At 39.9% G+C, this 17732-nt stretch overlaps 1 protein-coding gene across 28 annotated transcripts in view; it reads left to right on the top strand.

Annotated features, from left to right (window-relative positions):
• The window catches only part of MYO6 (myosin VI), a 143107-nt gene that overhangs the window by 84604 nt on the left and 40771 nt on the right, over positions 1-17732 (top strand). For all 28 annotated transcript variants that reach the window (XR_014836475.1, XM_005659429.4, XM_005659428.4 and 25 more), the window contains 7 exon segments: positions 6380-6524; positions 6830-6987; positions 8628-8719; positions 11463-11535; positions 13131-13258; positions 16603-16698; positions 17251-17424. Coding sequence is in view for 27 of the 28 variants with exons in the window: in XM_005659429.4 (XP_005659486.1) it covers positions 6380-6524; positions 6830-6987; positions 8628-8719; positions 11463-11535; positions 13131-13258; positions 16603-16698; positions 17251-17424 (866 nt within the window). In the remaining variant the exon portion in view is untranslated.

The following is a 17732-nucleotide window of genomic DNA, read 5'->3' as shown; positions in this document are numbered from 1 at the left end:
ATTTCTAGAATATATCATGTTACATGATGAATCTTGGAACTGCAGCATGCTGCAGTGTTAGTTATTATGAGCTCTGTTTTGAACAAATCCATGATGCCGATGAAGAATAAACTCATTTTGTGCAGGGTGAATAACTCAGACTACCAGGGTGGCATTTGGTTAAGTGTTCCAACTGATAGTACACTTTTCCAATAAGTGAACAGAATAATTCTCTACCATTTATTAAGGTATTTTGGCATGTTTCTGGTTCATTGGTATAAGCTTGGATGAGTCAGTTAGGATAAGTGACTATATCAAAACCTATGTATTTCATTACTGGGAAATAAAAATAGTTAAACATGATACTCATTGAAAAGAACATTGAAATGCATGCATGATAGTAACTTTTCAACTACAGTGTGTCAATCTCTGTATGGATAGCAAGACTTTTCATGTAACCGTAAGTTTTTTGTTTTTTTTTTTTAAGGGCCGCATCCATGACATATGGTCCCAGGCTAGGGGTTGAATCGGAGCTGCAGCTGCCAGCCTACACCACAGCCACAGCAACGCAGGATCTGAGCCATGTCTGCACCCTATGCCATAGATCACTGCAATGACAGATCCTAACCCACTGAGCGAAGCCAGGGATCGAACCTGCATCCTCATGGATGCTAGTGAGATTTGTTTATGCTGAGCCATGTAACCTTAAGTTTGATTGGTGAATATGGGGCTTGGCTATTGGTCATAGGTGACCAAGGTGCCTGTTTTTGTGACTAAAGTGTTGTGGAAACACAGCCACACTCACTCCTTTATGTCTTGTCTCTGCCAGCTTTGGTGCTGCGGTGGCAGAGGTAAGTAGTTGTGGCAGAGACTACATGGCCAGAAAAGCCTGAAACCTCACATTTTGAAGAAAAAGATTGTTAACTCCTGCATAAAAGCATTGTTTAAAAAATCTTACACTAAGAATGAGGTTTCTTTTTTCTAGTTTTAATAAAATTTTTTAAATTTTTATTTATTTATTTAAAGTGTAGTTGATTTATAATGTGCCAATTTCTGCTGTACATCAAAGTGGCCCAATCATACATATGTATACATTCTCTTTCTCATATTATCTTCCATCATGGTCTATCTCAGGAGATTGGGTATATAGTTCCCTGTGCTATACAGTAGGACATTATGGTCTGTCCATTCTAAATTAATAGTTTGCATCTATTAGCCTTAAACTCCCATCCATCCCCCCCCCCCCCGCCCCCGGCAACCGCAAGAATGAGTTTTTAAAAATATCAAAAACATTGGAGTTCCCGTTATGGCTCAGCAGTTAACAAATCTGACTAGCATCCATGAGAATGCAGGTTCAATCAATGGCCTTACTCAGTGAGTTAAAGATCCGGCGTTGCCAAAGCTGTGCTGTAGGTCACAGATGCAGCTTGGATCCTGCGTTTCTGTGGCTGTGGTGTAGGCCTGCAGCTGTAGCTCCAGTTAGGCCCCTAGCCTGGGAATCTCCATATGCCCTGTGTATAGCCCTAAAAAGAAAAAAAAATCAAAAGCACCATGCACCATTTAATATAGTGTCATGGGCTTTAGTGTCAGATCCCAGAAGCTCTCTAAGCATTGGATTTTTCACCCATAAAATAATAATGAAATAGCATTAAGAAGTGTTTTTATTTATTTTATTTTTTATTTTTTGTCTTTTTGTCTTTTCTAGGGCCACTCCCATGGCATATGGAGGTTCCCAAGCTAGGGGTCTAATCAGAGCTGTAGCTGCCAGCCTACGCCAGAGCCACAGCAATGTGGGATCTGAGGCGCTTCTGCAACCTACACCACAGCTCATGGCAACGCCGGGTCCTTAACCCACTAAGCAAGGCCAGGGATCGAACCCACAACCTCATGGTTCCTAGTTGGATTCATTAACCACTGTGCCATGACAGGAACTCCAAGAAGTGTTTTTAAAGTGTAGTTACCAAGCAGTAGTTTGCATATAAGGAAGTGGCGTAAGAGGAAAAACAATTAAAAATTGTGTACAGAACATTGTAAATCAACTATAATTAAAAGAAATCTTTTTAAAAAAAATTGTGTCTGGGGAGTTTCCATTGTGGCTCAGGGGTAACAAACCTCACTGGTGTCCATGAGGACACAGGTTCAGTTCCTGGCCTTGCTCAGTGGGTTAAGGATCTGGCCTTACCATGAGCTGTGGTCACAGATGCAGCTCGGATCCCCAGTCTGTGGCTGTGGTGTAGGCCAGTAGCTGTACCTCTGATTCGACCCCTAGACCAGCAACTTCCATAGGGGTGCGGCCCTAAAAGACCAAAAAAAAAAAAAAAAGAAGCAGCAGCAAAAAAAGAAAACCAAGCAGAATCAGATATGTTCTTAGTGTTTGTTAACATTTTTGTTAGTTTTTTTGGAGAGATTTGAAAATGTAATGAATGTTGGAATACATTTTTGTCTGTTCAGTAGCATCGTTATACCAAGGCAGCTTGTGAAAGTTGTAAGTAATGGCAAGAAAGTGTAGCTTAACTAATGTGCGCTTTGGAGATGTTGTAGAAGTGATGGGCAGCACTTCCACACACCTGCTGCTGTTACCGTGCGGAACAAAACACAGATGTGTAGGGAGGAGCTAAATGGGACATGATCTGGTTAGTTAAATGCATGTAGCAGATATTCACATTATCTTTTATTTTTCTTTCTCAAACTTCCTTTTGTTGAGGGAAAATGAGCAGAAAGCCGAGAAGATTGGAAGTAGTGAATCAACGAAGTATTTCAATTTCAATAGCTAAGATTTTGTTATATTAAACTTCCTACTTCCTGTGACCTCCTCCCTTTTTTTGTTTGCTTTTAAGGGTCACACCCATGGCATATGAAATTTCCCAGGCTAGGGTTGAATTGGAGCTACAGTGCCAGCCTGCATCAGAGCCACAGCAATGCAGGATCTGAGCAACATCTGTGACCTTCACCACAGTTCACAGCAATGCCAGATCCCCGACCCACTGAGCAAGGCCAGGGACCAAACCCAAGTCCTCGTGGATATGTTGGATTCGTTACCACTTAGCCACAACGGGAACTCCCCTTGTGATTCTGCTTATAGATCCAAATGGTTTCTTTCTAAATATAATTGGTTTTTTTTCCTGCCCTTAAGAGCTTGATTTTGGTATGGTCTTGGAATTTGAAAAATCTCTGGATATTTTTGTAACTACTTTATCAGGATTTATTCTTCAGTAAATGTTCAGAAGACTCTCATTTTATTAAAAGTTTTTTGCATAATGGAAATGCAAAAAATACCTTTTGGGACATCCTATGCTTTTTAAATTTCACATAATCAAAATATACATAATTATAACAGATTTTATTTTATTTATGTATTTATTTTGTCTTTTCTAGGGCCACATCCGTGGCACATGGAGGTTCTTCCCAGGCTAGGGGTCCAATCGGAGCTGTAGCCACCGGCCTACCCCAGAGCCATAGCAATATGGGACCTGAGCTACATCTGGACCTACACCACAGCTTACGGCAATGCCAGATCCTTAACCCACTGAGCAAGGCCAGGGATCTAACCCACAGCCTCATGGTTCTCAGTTGGATTTGTTAATCACTGAACCATGATAGGAACTCCAATTATAACAGATTTTAAAAGTGTTCAAAGAATTCTCTTTGGAAGGAGAGTGACATGAAAACATTTACATTATTTTACAGCATTTTGCCTTTTTAAAACTTTCAAAATAAGTGTTTTCTTATGTTAGCCTAACATAATTCCTGAAACTGCAAAGTAGTTAAAAGGTGTTATTTAAATAAGACAAATTATTTAAAATTAAAATTAAATTAATCAGTAGTCAGTTTTTTGAATTATATAATTTTAGGTAATATGTTTCTGAATACAAACTAGAAATTAGTAGTAATCTTATTTTCATAGAATTATTGGCTTAAGATATCGTCCAAGTATTCCAATCTCATTTTTTTTCAACTTTTTGGAAAGGTAATTCATATTTAGAGTTGTGCAATAGTCACTATCACCAGTTTAGAATGTTTTCCTCACTCCAAGAAGAAGCCCCATACCCTTCATCATTTTCCCCAAATTTCTAGCCTTTAGGCACCCACTGTTCTACTTTCTGTCTCTTATCAGTTTGCCTATCATGGGCATTGCATATACATGGAATCATACAGTATTTGCTCTTTTGTGACCGTCTTCTTTTACTTAGCGTATTTTCAAGGTTCAACCGTATTTTAGCACGTATAGTACTTCATTTCTTTTTATTGCCTAGTAATATTCCTTCGTATGGATATACCACACTTTATTCATTTGTCATTTAATGAATATTTGGTTGCTTCCACTTTGGACCATCATGAACAATGCTGCTATAAACATTTGTGTACAAGTTTTTGTGTGGGCATATGTTCATTCTTTCAAGTATATGCCTAGAGATGGAATTGCTGAGTCATATGGTAATTTTATGTTTAATCTTTTGAGGAACTGACTTTCGAAGTAACTGAATCATTTTACAGTCTCACCATCCTAGTGTGTGTGAAGTGTTGCCTCATTGTGGTTTTTATTTGCCTTTTCTTGATGGCACATGATGTTGAGCATCTTTTCATGACTTTATTGGCCATTTGTATATCTTTTTTTGGGAGAGATGATATTTATAGTCTTTAACCATTTTTTTTAAGTTGAGTTGCCTTTTCATTATTGAGTTGTAAGAGTTTTTCTTTTTTTTTTTTTTTTTGTCTTTTTGCCATTTCTTGGGCCGCTCCCGCGGCATATGGAGGTTCCCAGGCTAGGGGTCAAATCGGAGCTGTAGCTGCCAGCCTATGCCAGAGCCACAGCAACACGGGATCCGAGCTGCGTCTGCAACCCACACCACAGCTCACGGCAATGCCAGATCCTTAACCCACTGAGCAGGGGCAGGGATTGAACCCGCAACCTCATGGTTCCTAGTTGGATTCGTTAACCACTGTGCCACGATGGGAACTCCCCGTAAGAGTTTTTTTAAAACTATATTCTAGGTACAAGTTCCTTATTGGATGTATCATATGCAAATATTTTCCCTCATTCTGTAGGTTGTCTTTTCACTTTTTGCATAGTAGTCTTTGAAGCACAAAGGTTTTTCATTTTGATAAAGTTCAGTGTGTCTATTTTTTCTTTTGTTGTTTGTCTTTTTGGTGCCATATCCAGGAAACCATTACCTAGTCTGGGGTCACAAAGATTTATGTCTGTATTCTTCTAAGAGTTTAATAGTTTTAGCTTTTACATTTAGGTCTTCAATCAATTTTGAGTTAATTTCTGTGAATGGTGAGAAGTAGGTGTCCAGCTTCGTTCTTTTGCATATGAATGTCCAGTTATCCAGTGCCGTTTGTCTGAAAAATTATTCTTTCCTCAGTGAATTGTCTTGACAGCCCTTTACTTATATATTACCTCATGGTCTATTTCTCAGTCTGTTAAATAATTTGTTAATTTTTCATGATAAACTTCTCATTATGATTTCCACATTTTTTGAAATTAGTCTTAAAATGAATCATATATAAACATTAATCCCTACAAGTATTAATACCTGTTTATTATTTTTATTTTAGTATTAGTAGTAATAAGATAATAATTCTAGTTCACCTTTATATGGTGCTTATTATTCACCAGACGCTATTCCAAGCACTTTCATGTTTGTAAGCTTTTTAATCTTCACAACAGGCAAGTGAAGTTACTATCTTCATTACATGGGTGCAGAAACTGAACAGAGAGAATACGTAACTCGTTCAGGGTCACACAAGTAGTAAGTCATAGAGCCTTCATAGCCCAGAGTCTAAAACACTGTCATACGCTGTCTTTCTATAAAAAACTTTGGAGAACAGCCTCCATAAATAGAAATCTATAGAAATGACATACAGGAAATGGAAGTGGCCTCTTCACCCCTTTCCTTTGTCCCTTGTGTCATGAGCATAGTGTGTCACGAGCACACCCACACCCACACTCGTGCACAGACACCCACACCCCTATTGCCCTAGGAAAGTGCCTCTCTGCATTTACCATTAATATCACTCCTTGAGCTTTTCTGGGGTCAGGTGAATGTGAGTGATAAGGCACTCTACTCTTCCAGAGATGTAACATATTAACAAGGATTATAATCTGTGATTAGTATATTTTCCTTTCAGGATCATAAAAAATGAAACAGTGACAGGTTAAAATGGATGGGCTAAAAGGGTTGTTTCGTGGATGGGCCTGAGTGAGGGTCTCCTGTTGACCTTGGCAGTATGGATGCCTCACGAGGGTGGGGAACAAGTGAGGTGAAACTGAAAGTCACAGAATAAGCTTTGTCTACTCCATAGTTTTATGTAAGTGGAGTGTACTTCTCAGAAATGGATCTTGAAAACATGGTCTACATAATGTTGGTTAATTTCAATTAACATATGTTTTAATTAGGTGGTTGTAACCTGAAGAATAAATCTACTCAGGCATTGGAATATTGTGCAGAATTACTGGGTTTGGATCAAGACGATCTTCGTGTAAGTTTAACCACAAGAGTCATGCTAACAACAGCAGGGGGCGCCAAAGGAACAGTTATAAAGTAAGTGCCTTCCCTCGCTGCTCTGTACAAGTCCTTCATGGTGGGGAAAATTAGAGCTAAAGAGATATTGAGAGCCTAGAGTTCTTTTACTCAGTAATAGACTTTTAATCTAACTTTGGATGATTTTCTCGTATTGTTGTACTTAGCCCCACTCATCGGTTGCTATTCACAAATGACCTTTTGTAACTGTTTATTTTGTTCATCACGGTGAATATGTGTAGATACACCTTGTTCTTGGGGATCTGGCATTATCTCTACAACCTATTACTATGAAGAGTTTTCACTGGTTTATTCTTCTTTTCCAGGGTGCCCTTGAAAGTGGAGCAAGCAAACAATGCCCGGGATGCCTTGGCAAAGACTGTCTATAGCCATCTTTTTGATCATGTAGTGAACAGAGTAAATCAGTGTTTTCCTTTTGAAACCTCATCCTATTTTATTGGAGTCCTCGACATTGCTGGTTTTGGTAAGTACAGTTTTATTTGTGAGTTCATATCTGTGTAATTTTTTTTTTTTTTTAAGGACTGTACTTGTGGCAGATGGAAGTTCCCAGGTTAGGGGTCGAATCAAAGCTGCAGTTGCTGGCCTACACCACACCACAGCAACAAAGGATCTGAGCTATGTTGGTAACCTACCCCACAGCTCACAGCAATGCCAGATCCTTAACCCAATGAGCAAAGGCAGGGATTGAACCCACATCCACATGGATACTAGTGAGGCTAGTTACTGCTGAGCCACAATGGGAACTCCTGTTTAATACTTTTTCATTGAATTTTTCACACATAAAATTTTAAAAACCTTTTTTTCCCCTCGTAATACCTTTTTCTTGATGTGTTTTTAGTTATATGGCTACATTTCATTTTGTAATATAATTTAAATAGGAAGTTTATAGTTCAGAGAAAAGAAAGGAAGTACTCATGGATTTTGGTCACACTGATGCTTACATTAAAACATATTGATTAAAATTGCTCTAGGTAGGAGATGTCTTTTTTTTTTCTTCTCTCAAATGAATACAGTTGAATCAAGGTGAAGTCTTGAGTGCTGCTGATAAAGAGAATTACATCATTAAAACTACTGACTCCAGCATAGGACTGGGTGCAGGCTGACCGAGCAGCAGGCCAAACTCATTGCTATGAGTAAAAACTTGTCATTAATGTTAGTTGTAAATAGCTATTACAGATAGCTATTTCCAATTATTTTCCACCAAATGCATAAGATATCAAGGTAAGTATTTGAGAACAACTGCGGAGCTGTATAACCAGGAATGAGTCACTGATATCTGAATGCAACTTTGTTCAGAATGACCATGTTGTAAAAATTTCAAAGTAATTCTGACCGTCTTTATATTGGGCTTCATCAGTGTGGGCGTTCCTTGTATTTGTCCTCCTTTGTCATTCATTTGCCTTTGCCAAGGGAAGATAGCAGTGTTTGCATTTTGCAAGGGCAGAGTTTTTTTTATGTAACCTGTATTTTACAATTTATAGTTTATATTTTACAATTTATAGTTTCTCTACCTTGTTCAAAGGTAGAGAGACAATGAACACTGACTTAAGATTTATAATTATTCAGACATTTGTTCCCTGGTCGGCACTATTTTTAGTGAAGCAGACACATACAACAGAGTCATAACATTTTAGAGCTACAGAGATCTTAGAAATAACCTAACACAATCCCCTAAGTTTAGAAATGTACTTGTCCCCATAATATTTTTCATAACTAATTTTATTGATTATATAGCAGACTATAAAGTACTTACATTTAAAGTCATTTTTCTTCTTTAGTTAGATTACTTTAACATTTGTGCTTAAAAATGTTAGAAGGGGCTTGTATTTTATATCTTTTGCTATATGACATTTATCTTATGTCATTTTATTTTCGCTTTTTGTCAGGTGAAGCAAGGTATTTTTAATACTTAATTTTAATGCCTGTCAAAGTTTGAATCTTGAAATAAGAGCATTTGGGGAGTATGAAGCAATTACATGTACTTTTTTTTTTTTTTAACCTAGTGTTAAATTAAGCATTGATACAGTAAAATTTTATCCTAAGTTAAATTTATTAATATGAAGTCGATCTGATGATGACTCTTGATTCTGGTTCTATTTTCAGAGTACTTTGAACATAACAGTTTTGAACAATTTTGCATCAACTATTGCAATGAAAAACTTCAACAGTTTTTTAATGAAAGGATTCTGAAGGAGGTAATTGCCATACAATTTAAAGAACCACATTAAGCTGTTTTCAATTTCAAGGCCAGAGACCTATCTATCACAGTTACCCATCAATCCATCGACAGGGTGTGATGTAAGGAATGGGAGATGCCCGGCCTGGGGCATGGGCCCCAGGGGCTTAGCCGTCACTCAGAGCCATCAGAGGTGTTAATAGTACAACTGACGCCTAGGAACCCAGTAAAAATGCTAATGGGGTTTCCTCACTAGTGAACATCTCTGGTTCCTTACTGGTGACTTTTACTAGACTTGAAATTCTGCTTGTTTCTTTTTCTGATTCTGCTGTCTCTATTCCTGTCCCTTCTAAACAACATTCTGCTCTCTTCCCTGACTAGGGCATCTCCCTCTCTCCTCTCTGTGTGTCTGTTTCTGTCCACTCTGCCCCCTGTGAGCCCTCTCTCTCTGCATGGCAGGAAAGCCAGCAGGTCAGGGGACTGTACTGCTGCTGGCCTGGGGTACCCTTGGGCAGCGCTTTCCCTGCCCTGCTGCCTGGGCACTGCAGTGACCCAGCGATGGTGTGCTTTTGCTTGATGCCGTCTCCAGTCCAGCAAGGAGATTCCTGCCACTACTCAAAGTAGGTAACTGTGGGCATGGCCTGCACCACATCTCACGTCTAGGAAGTTCCTTCGTAATAATACTCCAGAGTGTAGGGTGAGTGAAGGTAGCTTTGGGGTTGGGCTCACTGTTTCTTACCTTGAATCCACTTACCTTGCCTTCCTTTGAACTATGTGATGTACTGAGTGAAGAGAGTAGAGTTAAAGGGAACTCGGGATTAATCAAGTGCAGCCCTTTCTTTTACAGATGAAGAAACTACGGAAGTTCAGTGACCCTCGAAGGTCGGAGCCCACCTTCCTGGCTTCTGGCCCACAACACTCTTCCCTTTGTATTAGCACTTCTGTTCTACACGTTCCCTAGTCTGTCTGGACTTCAAATGTGAAATGTTTTCTTTCCTATTCCCAACCTATTCACCTTTTCCCCCATTTTTATGTTTTTGTCTTTACAGGTATCCTAGCACGTTCCGATTTTTATACCTTTTCTTATATATTATAGTTAAACCATTTCTGGCAAAATAGGTTATGGCAAAATAGGTTAAAGTTAGTTCTCTGAAAATGGTTTATCTGGCTTAGTTCTTCCGTTACATGTATGCTTCTCACTTAACATACCTTAATTCTTCCATCTCATACCAGCCAAGCAAGCTTTATCTAGAAACTGCGGGAAGAGGAGACAGTGTCTTGACTTCTGTTTATTTTTATGGTGGTCTTTAAAATAAACATGTGAATATCAAATTCAGTCAAGTTTAATTGGACAGTGCCTTTTAGCATGGCAGAAACTTTTTCTAGTATGTCTCATGGAGAAAATATTTAAACATTCAGGGAAAAATAAGGTTGAAATATACATCACCCCAAGCTCATTGCATTGCTCACCCATCTGTGATAAAACCCCTTCCCCCCTCTTTTTTTTTTTTTTTTTCAGTTTTAAGAATATAGCAGAATTACATCCAGGAACTCAACTTTGTTTCTTTGTTTCTTTCTTTCTTTTTTGTTTGCTTTTTAGGGCTGTACCTGCAGCATATAGAAATTCTAGGCTAGAGGTTGAATCAGAGCTGCAGCTGCTGGGCACACCCACACAGCCACAGCAACTTGGGATCTGAGCCTCATTTTCGACCTATACCACAGCTCACAGCAACACCGGAACCTTAACCCACTGATCGAGGCCAGGGATCAAACCCGAATCCTCATGGATACTAGTCAAGTTCGTTACTGCTGAGCCACAATGGGAACTCCTCAACTTTGACATGTAAATTATTCTTCCAAATTATATTTATTTTCCCCAGTGATATATTACACACACACACACACACACACACACACACACACAGTGAGAGAGCTGTGCAGCTGTTAGAGCCCATTTGCACATTTGCAGTTAACTGCTCTTTCCTTGATTTTAGTGCTTGTATATAAATGTTATAAATCTTCTCTGCCTGTCTTCAGGCAGCGATTTAAGGCTATTGAGAAAAGAAATACATTTCATGTCAGGAGGGAGCTAGTATGTTTAGGTGTATTTTAAGCTTTTTAAAATTATCCAAGCAAGTTCTCTTCCTATGTGTATTTTGGGCTAAACTGTGGCCTTTGGGACAAATCCAGCATGCTGACTGTTTTTGCAAATGCAGTTTTATTGGAAGACAGCCACGCCTCCTCATTTATGCAGCCTCACTGCAGCTGCTTTCACCCTGCAGTGGCCTAATTAAGTAGTTGTGACAAAGACAGTGTGGCCCACAGCTGAAAATACCTACTCTGGCCCTCACAGAGAATGTTCCCTGAGCCCTGATCTGTTCCACTGAGAAGTGTAACTTTCGAATTGCTAAAAATGTTTCAAAGCTCCAGACTTGTCTTGGATCTGAATGGTTAGAAACAGATCCCTGTATTTCTTCCTGGCTGTTGCTCAGCTTGTTTTAGGAAGTGTGCTGATCTGCAAGAAGGAATTTTTCCAATGTGGAAATCACATTATGTCAGCTGTGTCATTTTTGCTTTCACCTTGCTTGAGGGGCAAGGATGTTTCTTCCCTAACGTTTTGTAAGACTTCTAAGCCCCGGAGTCAGCTGGTATGAACCTTTGTATGCGGACTTATCAACAAATGTTATGATCGGATAACAGCGCAAAGCAGTGAGTTCATTTCCTGTCTCTCCATATCTGTGATGATGGTTATTTCCTTCCAGGAACAAGAACTCTATCAAAAGGAAGGTTTAGGTGTGAATGAAGTACATTACGTGGATAATCAGGACTGTATAGGTACGTTTTTTTTTTTTTTTCCACCAGTAATTTTTTTTGGAGGGGTCACACCCATGGCGTGTGGAAGTTTCTGGGCCAGGGATCAAACCTCCTCCACAGCAGTGGCAACACCAGATCCTTAACGTGCTGCACCACACAGGAGCTCCCTCATTAGTATTTCTGTGTATTCTGTGACTGATATTTCCCGTTGGGGACTTAAAACTGTGATATTGGAGAGGGGTTTTCTAGAGGTTTTACGTTGCTGGAAGTTATTTTTCCTATCAAGGCATTGCATTCAGTGGTGCTGAAAATTTTCCTAAAATTTCTTCTGTTCGTAGTGATGGCTATTTTCTTTCTTTCTTTTTTTGTCTTTTTAGGGCCAAACCCATGACATATGGAGGTTCCCAGGCTAGGGGTCGAATCGGGAGCTACAGCTGCCGGCCTACACCACATCCACAGCAACACCAGAACCAAGCCGCCTCTGCACCCTACACCACAGCTGACAGCAGTGCCAGATTCTTAACTCACTGAGCGAGGCCGGGGATTGAACCCGCATCCTCATGGATCCTAGTTGGGTTCGTTAACCGCTGAGTCACAACAGAAACTCCCTATTCAGTGTATCTTTCAGCACAATTATGCCATCCTCAGTCTATCAGAATGCCCCAGCTTACAACTGAGTTACTGTGCCGCTCTTCACTGCCACTAATTGCCCAAGAGGTGCCATTCTCTGACCAGTGCAGTTAGAATCTTGATTTCTCTTCCTATGTCCTGTAGCTTTTAGAGTCTGTCCCATTTAACAGTTCTTATATGTCGTATTTAAGCAGCTTATATTTTACAGTTAATTTTTTTTAGTTAGAATTAATTTTTAGTTTTAGTTTTAATTTTTTAAAATCTGTTTTTAAAAGTTGATATACAGTGTTCTACCAATTTCTGCTGTACAGCAGAGGGACCCAGTTATACATCTATATGCATTCTTTTTCTTACATTATCCTCCATCCTGATCCATCACAAGGGATTGGATACAGTTCTCTGTGCTATACAGCAGGATCCCATTGCTTATTCACTCCAGATGCAATAGTTTGCATCTATTAACCCCAAACTCCCAGTCCATCCCACTCCCTCCCCCTCACCCCTGGCAAACACAGGTTACCGTTAATTTGAACAGACACGGAATTCAAACAACATGAATAGAAGGAGCATAAAAATCTACTCTTACGAAGTTTTGCTGGAAAGCTTTTGAATCCCTGCTAAAAGCAGTTTAAAAAAGCTAATCCTGTGGTTAAAACTTCTGTGGTTTTACTTTATTTCCAATATAGGTATCATCTGGAAGAGGAGGCATTTCTAGCTCTTCAGCCTCTGTTCTAGCTTACAAATGTTATAACAGTAATCACTTTCTTTATGGGGTTGTTTTTCTAAAACCTATATTAAATACATGGTGTTACTTTCTAATAAATTGCCAGATAGGAGATCAGATTCATCTGTTCTCTGTAGCTTTTGAGAGCCTATAGTACTTAGAGAATCATGTTACATTGTTTCTGATCAGTCCTCAACATTTGTGATCAGTAGGTTTAAAATGTTATGTTTTTACCCTAACAAATCATGGTTTTTTGAAATAGATTTAATTGAAGCAAGATTAGTGGGAATACTGGATATTCTGGATGAAGAAAATCGCCTTCCACAGCCAAGTGATCAACACTTTACATCTGCAGTTCACCAGAAGCACAAAGACCATTTCCGACTCTCTGTGAGTTTCCCGTTTCAAAATCGAGACCCTCTCAGGGCAAGAACAACTTTTAGAAAGATGTACTAGACGTGAACTTTTAGATGATTAGAATCCTGAGTTGTGTAGGACTTAGAGCAACCACAAGCATCTTCTGTAATTAATCCAGATCAGTATCTTCTATAGATGACTGTTTATCTATTTTTGATGATGAGGATCTAATCAGGGCCCTTCTATTTAAAAGACTTACCTTTTTTTTTTTTTTTTTTTTTTTTGGCTTTTTAGGGCTGCACCTGTGGCACATGGAAGTTCCCAGGCTAGGGGTCAAATCAGAGCTATGGCTGCTGGCCTACACCACAGCCACAGCAATGCCAGATCAGAGCTGTATCTGTGACCTATACCATAGCTCACGGCAACGCTGGATCCTTAACTCACTGAACGAGGCCAGGGAGCGAACCTTTGTGTGTCCTCTTGGATACTAGTTGGGTTTGTTATCACAGAGCCACAATGGGAACTCCGAGATTTACCTGTTTTATGTTCTCCCTTCTGGGCAAAGTGGCCCTCAGATGCTCTGTTACATGTCACGTGACCTTGATCACTCTCCAGGGGGAGTCACAAGCAACCACTGTCTGCAGATTTGTGAATCCAGCAGAGCTCGTGGCTGAGGATCTGACTGGCAGAAGCAGTTCATGTTAGTGATCAGCCAGTACATCTTGATGCTCTTTCCTAGGGGGTTAGAATGGGAAATGTACTCACAGAGGATCATAGAAACTGAGGCAGTAGAATTAGCTAAAGGGAAAAACAAGTACAGAGAGCAGTAGAAATAAATGAGAAGTACATTATCTAAAAGGGTCAGAAAGGAGTCCTTGTTCCCAAAATTTCCATTAGTTGTAGAGCTGTGCTGGAACCCTTGCTTGCAGCAGTGAACCATAGGGCTGGAGTTCAGCTACTTCTCTATTTATCTTTATGCTCAACCATCACACCCTGAACTAATGAAGGCACATCTCTGTCTTTGCACCCAGAAAGAGCTGACTAGCCCAGGGAGACAGGGGTGATGATTCATACATGAAGGTGGGTGCTGCCTCATCTTAGAATAACAAAGGGAGGAAGGAAGGAAAAGAAAAAAGCTGCTTAGAGTTGCAGATGCTTCCTCTTGTGTTTATTGTGTTGAGGGTGTAGCACAGTATAACAGTCATTGATTGGTTGAATCTAGACGCTTATGTGAATGAAAGCAAATAGTCCATACATAGTTTCCATACATAGTTAAGTGAATCAAGATTGTGAATAGGCTGAATGCATGTACTTAAAACACTGATGGGGTTGTGATAACCTTCCCTGGGGACTGGTCCCATAGCCACCTGCTCCATTGACTTGCAGTTCCTCTGATCCTTAATCTCGAGCTGTAGAGCCTGCCTTGCTTACTGCAGTGGAGATAGAAATAAAACAATATGTATCCCCCAATGAAACTTATGCTAAGATGGAAGGCGTATATATCCAGTCCTATTTATTAATAACGCACAGTTACCTTTATGAAAGGTACTGATTGTCAGGGTTTCAGAGACATATAGCTCCTAGGACAGTGAACTAAAGTCTCAGAAATGGGCTTTGGCCACTTTCCTCAAAAGAGAATAAGAGCAATACAGTATATTCTGATTTGTGCAGATCATTATTTTTGCTGTAGTTCTTTGAAAGTAAAAGTAGTAATAACCGTTTATTGAGCACTTAGCATGTGCCATTCAGGCATCTTACCTGAAGTGCTATATTTGATCCCCATGGTAACACCTTGGGCTGGATCCTGCCTGCAGCCCCATGCTAGAGATGGGGGGCTGGGATGGAGAGGTTAGGTGACCTGTCATGTTTAGCATAGTGAGAAAGTGCTGGATTTGGGAATCAGGTTGACACCTTGACTCGGGGGCCCTCACTCTGACTCGGGCTGGTGTTACCACACAGAATGGCAGCTCCTTGATCTGACAGCTCTCTCACCCAGGAAAAGCCCAGGAGGTTCCAAAGATTTAGCTTGTACATTTTTAAATGCGATTGTCTTTCTTAATCTTAGGTTATTTTGACAATCAGATATGATCTTTTATTTTGGAAACTTTAAAAATATGTTATCAATATGAGATATTATAATGAGATGGCATAGCCAGAAAATGATTTCATTTCCTTCAAATTCATTCAGGTTCACTGTGTAAGCATTCAGCTTCATTGTGTATGGTTTATGTCAGTGGAAGGGTTCTTGTCAATTTCTGTTGTTGTTTTTTTTTTTTGCCTTTTTTTTTTTTTTTAGGGCTGCACATGCAGCATGTGGAAATTCCCAGGCTAGGGATCAAACCAGCTGTAGCTGCTGGCCTACACCACAGCCACAGCAATGTCAGATCCGAGACGTGTCTGCGACCTACACTGTGGCTCACAACAATGCTGTATCTTTAACCCCCTGAGCGAGATCAGGGAGTTAACCTGAGTCCTCATGGATACTAGTCAGATTCGTTTCTGCTGAGCCATGACGGGAACTCCTTAGGTGTTTCTTTAGAGCAGTGCTTCTTAACCTTGGCAACCCCTAGGAATTGCCTGATGGGAGTATGGGAGTTTTAATACTTCTCCAGATGATTCTAATCCAACAGCCAAGGTCAAGAACCACTACTTTATTCTTATTTATTTTTTTTTCTTTTTTGGACGCCCTGCAACATGTAGAGTTCCCAGGCCAGAGATCAGATCTGAGCTGCATTTGGGACCTATCCTATAGCTGTGGCAATACCAGATCTGTTAACCCACTGTGCCACGCCTGGGATCAAACCTGCATCCTGGCGGTGCAGAGATGCTACAGATCCCGTTGTACCACAGAAGGAACTCCAGGAACTACTACTTTAGACACAGGCAGTCAACTTGATAAAATGCCTATGTTTTACATGTTCTTGGTTTTGTTTTGTTTTGTTTTTGGTCTTATTCCTATCTTTTTTTCCTAAGAAGTTATAACCAAAAATATGTGCTAGATTTTACCAGTACTTTAAGGCTTACTAGGTATTTAGAAAGCAGTATAGGGAGTTCCCATCGTGGTGATCGGCATTGTCGTGAGCTGTGGTGTAGGTCGCAGATGCGTCTTGGATCTGGCATTGCTGTTGCTGTTGCTGTGGTGTAAGCCAGCAGCTGTAGCTCCAATTGCACCCCTCGCCTGGGAACCTCCATATGCTGTAGGTGTAGTCCTAAAAAGCAAAAAAAAAAAAAAAAAAAAAGGGGGGGGCAGTATAATTGTATAAAGTGTGAAAGCTCCCTTCATAATTTTAAGCATTTCACATCTCAAATGTTTCCTAAAGGGAGTTTCAAAGTGTTTTTTTGATCATTTAATAACTGGTGTGTGTATTGTTTTTCAGATTCCTAGAAAATCTAAGCTGGCAATCCATAGGAACATACGAGATGACGAAGGTTTCATTATCAGGCATTTTGCAGGGGCAGTTTGCTATGAAACTGTGAGTATAACTTCTACCAGGAGACAACCATGTAATGTTGAAGCCACACAAAATGATACAGTAACATCTAACAAAACCAGACTATTTAAATTCAAGTCAAATAAAAATTTGGTTCCAGGAGTTCCGGTTGTGGTGCAGTGGAAATGAATCTGACTAGGAACCATGAGGTTGGGGGTTCAATCCCTGGTCTTGCTCCGTGGGTCAAGGATCCGGCGTTGCCCTGAGCTGTGGTGTAGGTCACAGACACAGCTTGGATCTGGCATTGCTGTGGCTGTGGTGTAGGCTGGCAGTTGTAGCTCTGATTGGACCCCCTAGCCTGGGAACCTCCATATGCCATGGGTGCGGCCCTAAAAAGCAAAACAAAAAAAAAATTTGGTTCCAAGTATATCGGCTACATTTCGTGTGTTCAACATCCTCATTGGTGTTTGTGGCTGGGTTGGACAGCACCAGATACAGTACATTTCTGTTGCCTTAAATGTGCTCTTAGCCCTGTATTAAGAAATATTATCACAAGGTGTGGACCAAATCATTCCTGTCTGTTTTATTTTTCAGACTCAGTTCGTGGAAAAAAATAATGATGCTTTGCATATGTCTCTCGAGTCCTTAATATGTGAATCCAGGGATAAATTCATCCGGGAATTATTTGAATCATCCACAAATAACAACAAAGATACTAAACAAAAAGCAGGAAAACTTAGCTTCATCAGTGTGGGAAACAAGTTTAAGGTATTTGTGCTAAATGTGTTACTTGAATTTATTTTCTGCATTAAAACTGTATTATACCCTGCAGTGGATTCTGTAGGTCACTCTGAGAAATCCCACTAGTAAGATTCAAGAGCAGACCCTGCATTGTCGATGTTTGTGTGCAAAACAACATAAAATGGGCATAGTAACTGATCGTGCAGAAATCTTGTGGTTTTATGAATGTGTTCTTTCTGGGTGCTTATTTAACACGTCTGATGCTTCTCCTAATGTTTCTTACTTCTGCTTACTGTCTGGTTGACCTTCAAACCTTCTCTTTCCCATGTGTTTTC

The sequence above is a fragment of the Sus scrofa genome, chromosome 1, assembly GCF_054392235.1.
Source record: "Sus scrofa isolate SSC_HxYL_T2T_F1_AM1 chromosome 1, Sscrofa_HxYL_maternal_Yorkshire_Landrace_v2.0, whole genome shotgun sequence".
NCBI lineage: Eukaryota > Metazoa > Chordata > Mammalia > Artiodactyla > Suidae > Sus > Sus scrofa.
Note: the sequence above shows the minus strand (reverse complement) of the source record. Positions and strands in the feature narration are given on the sequence as shown.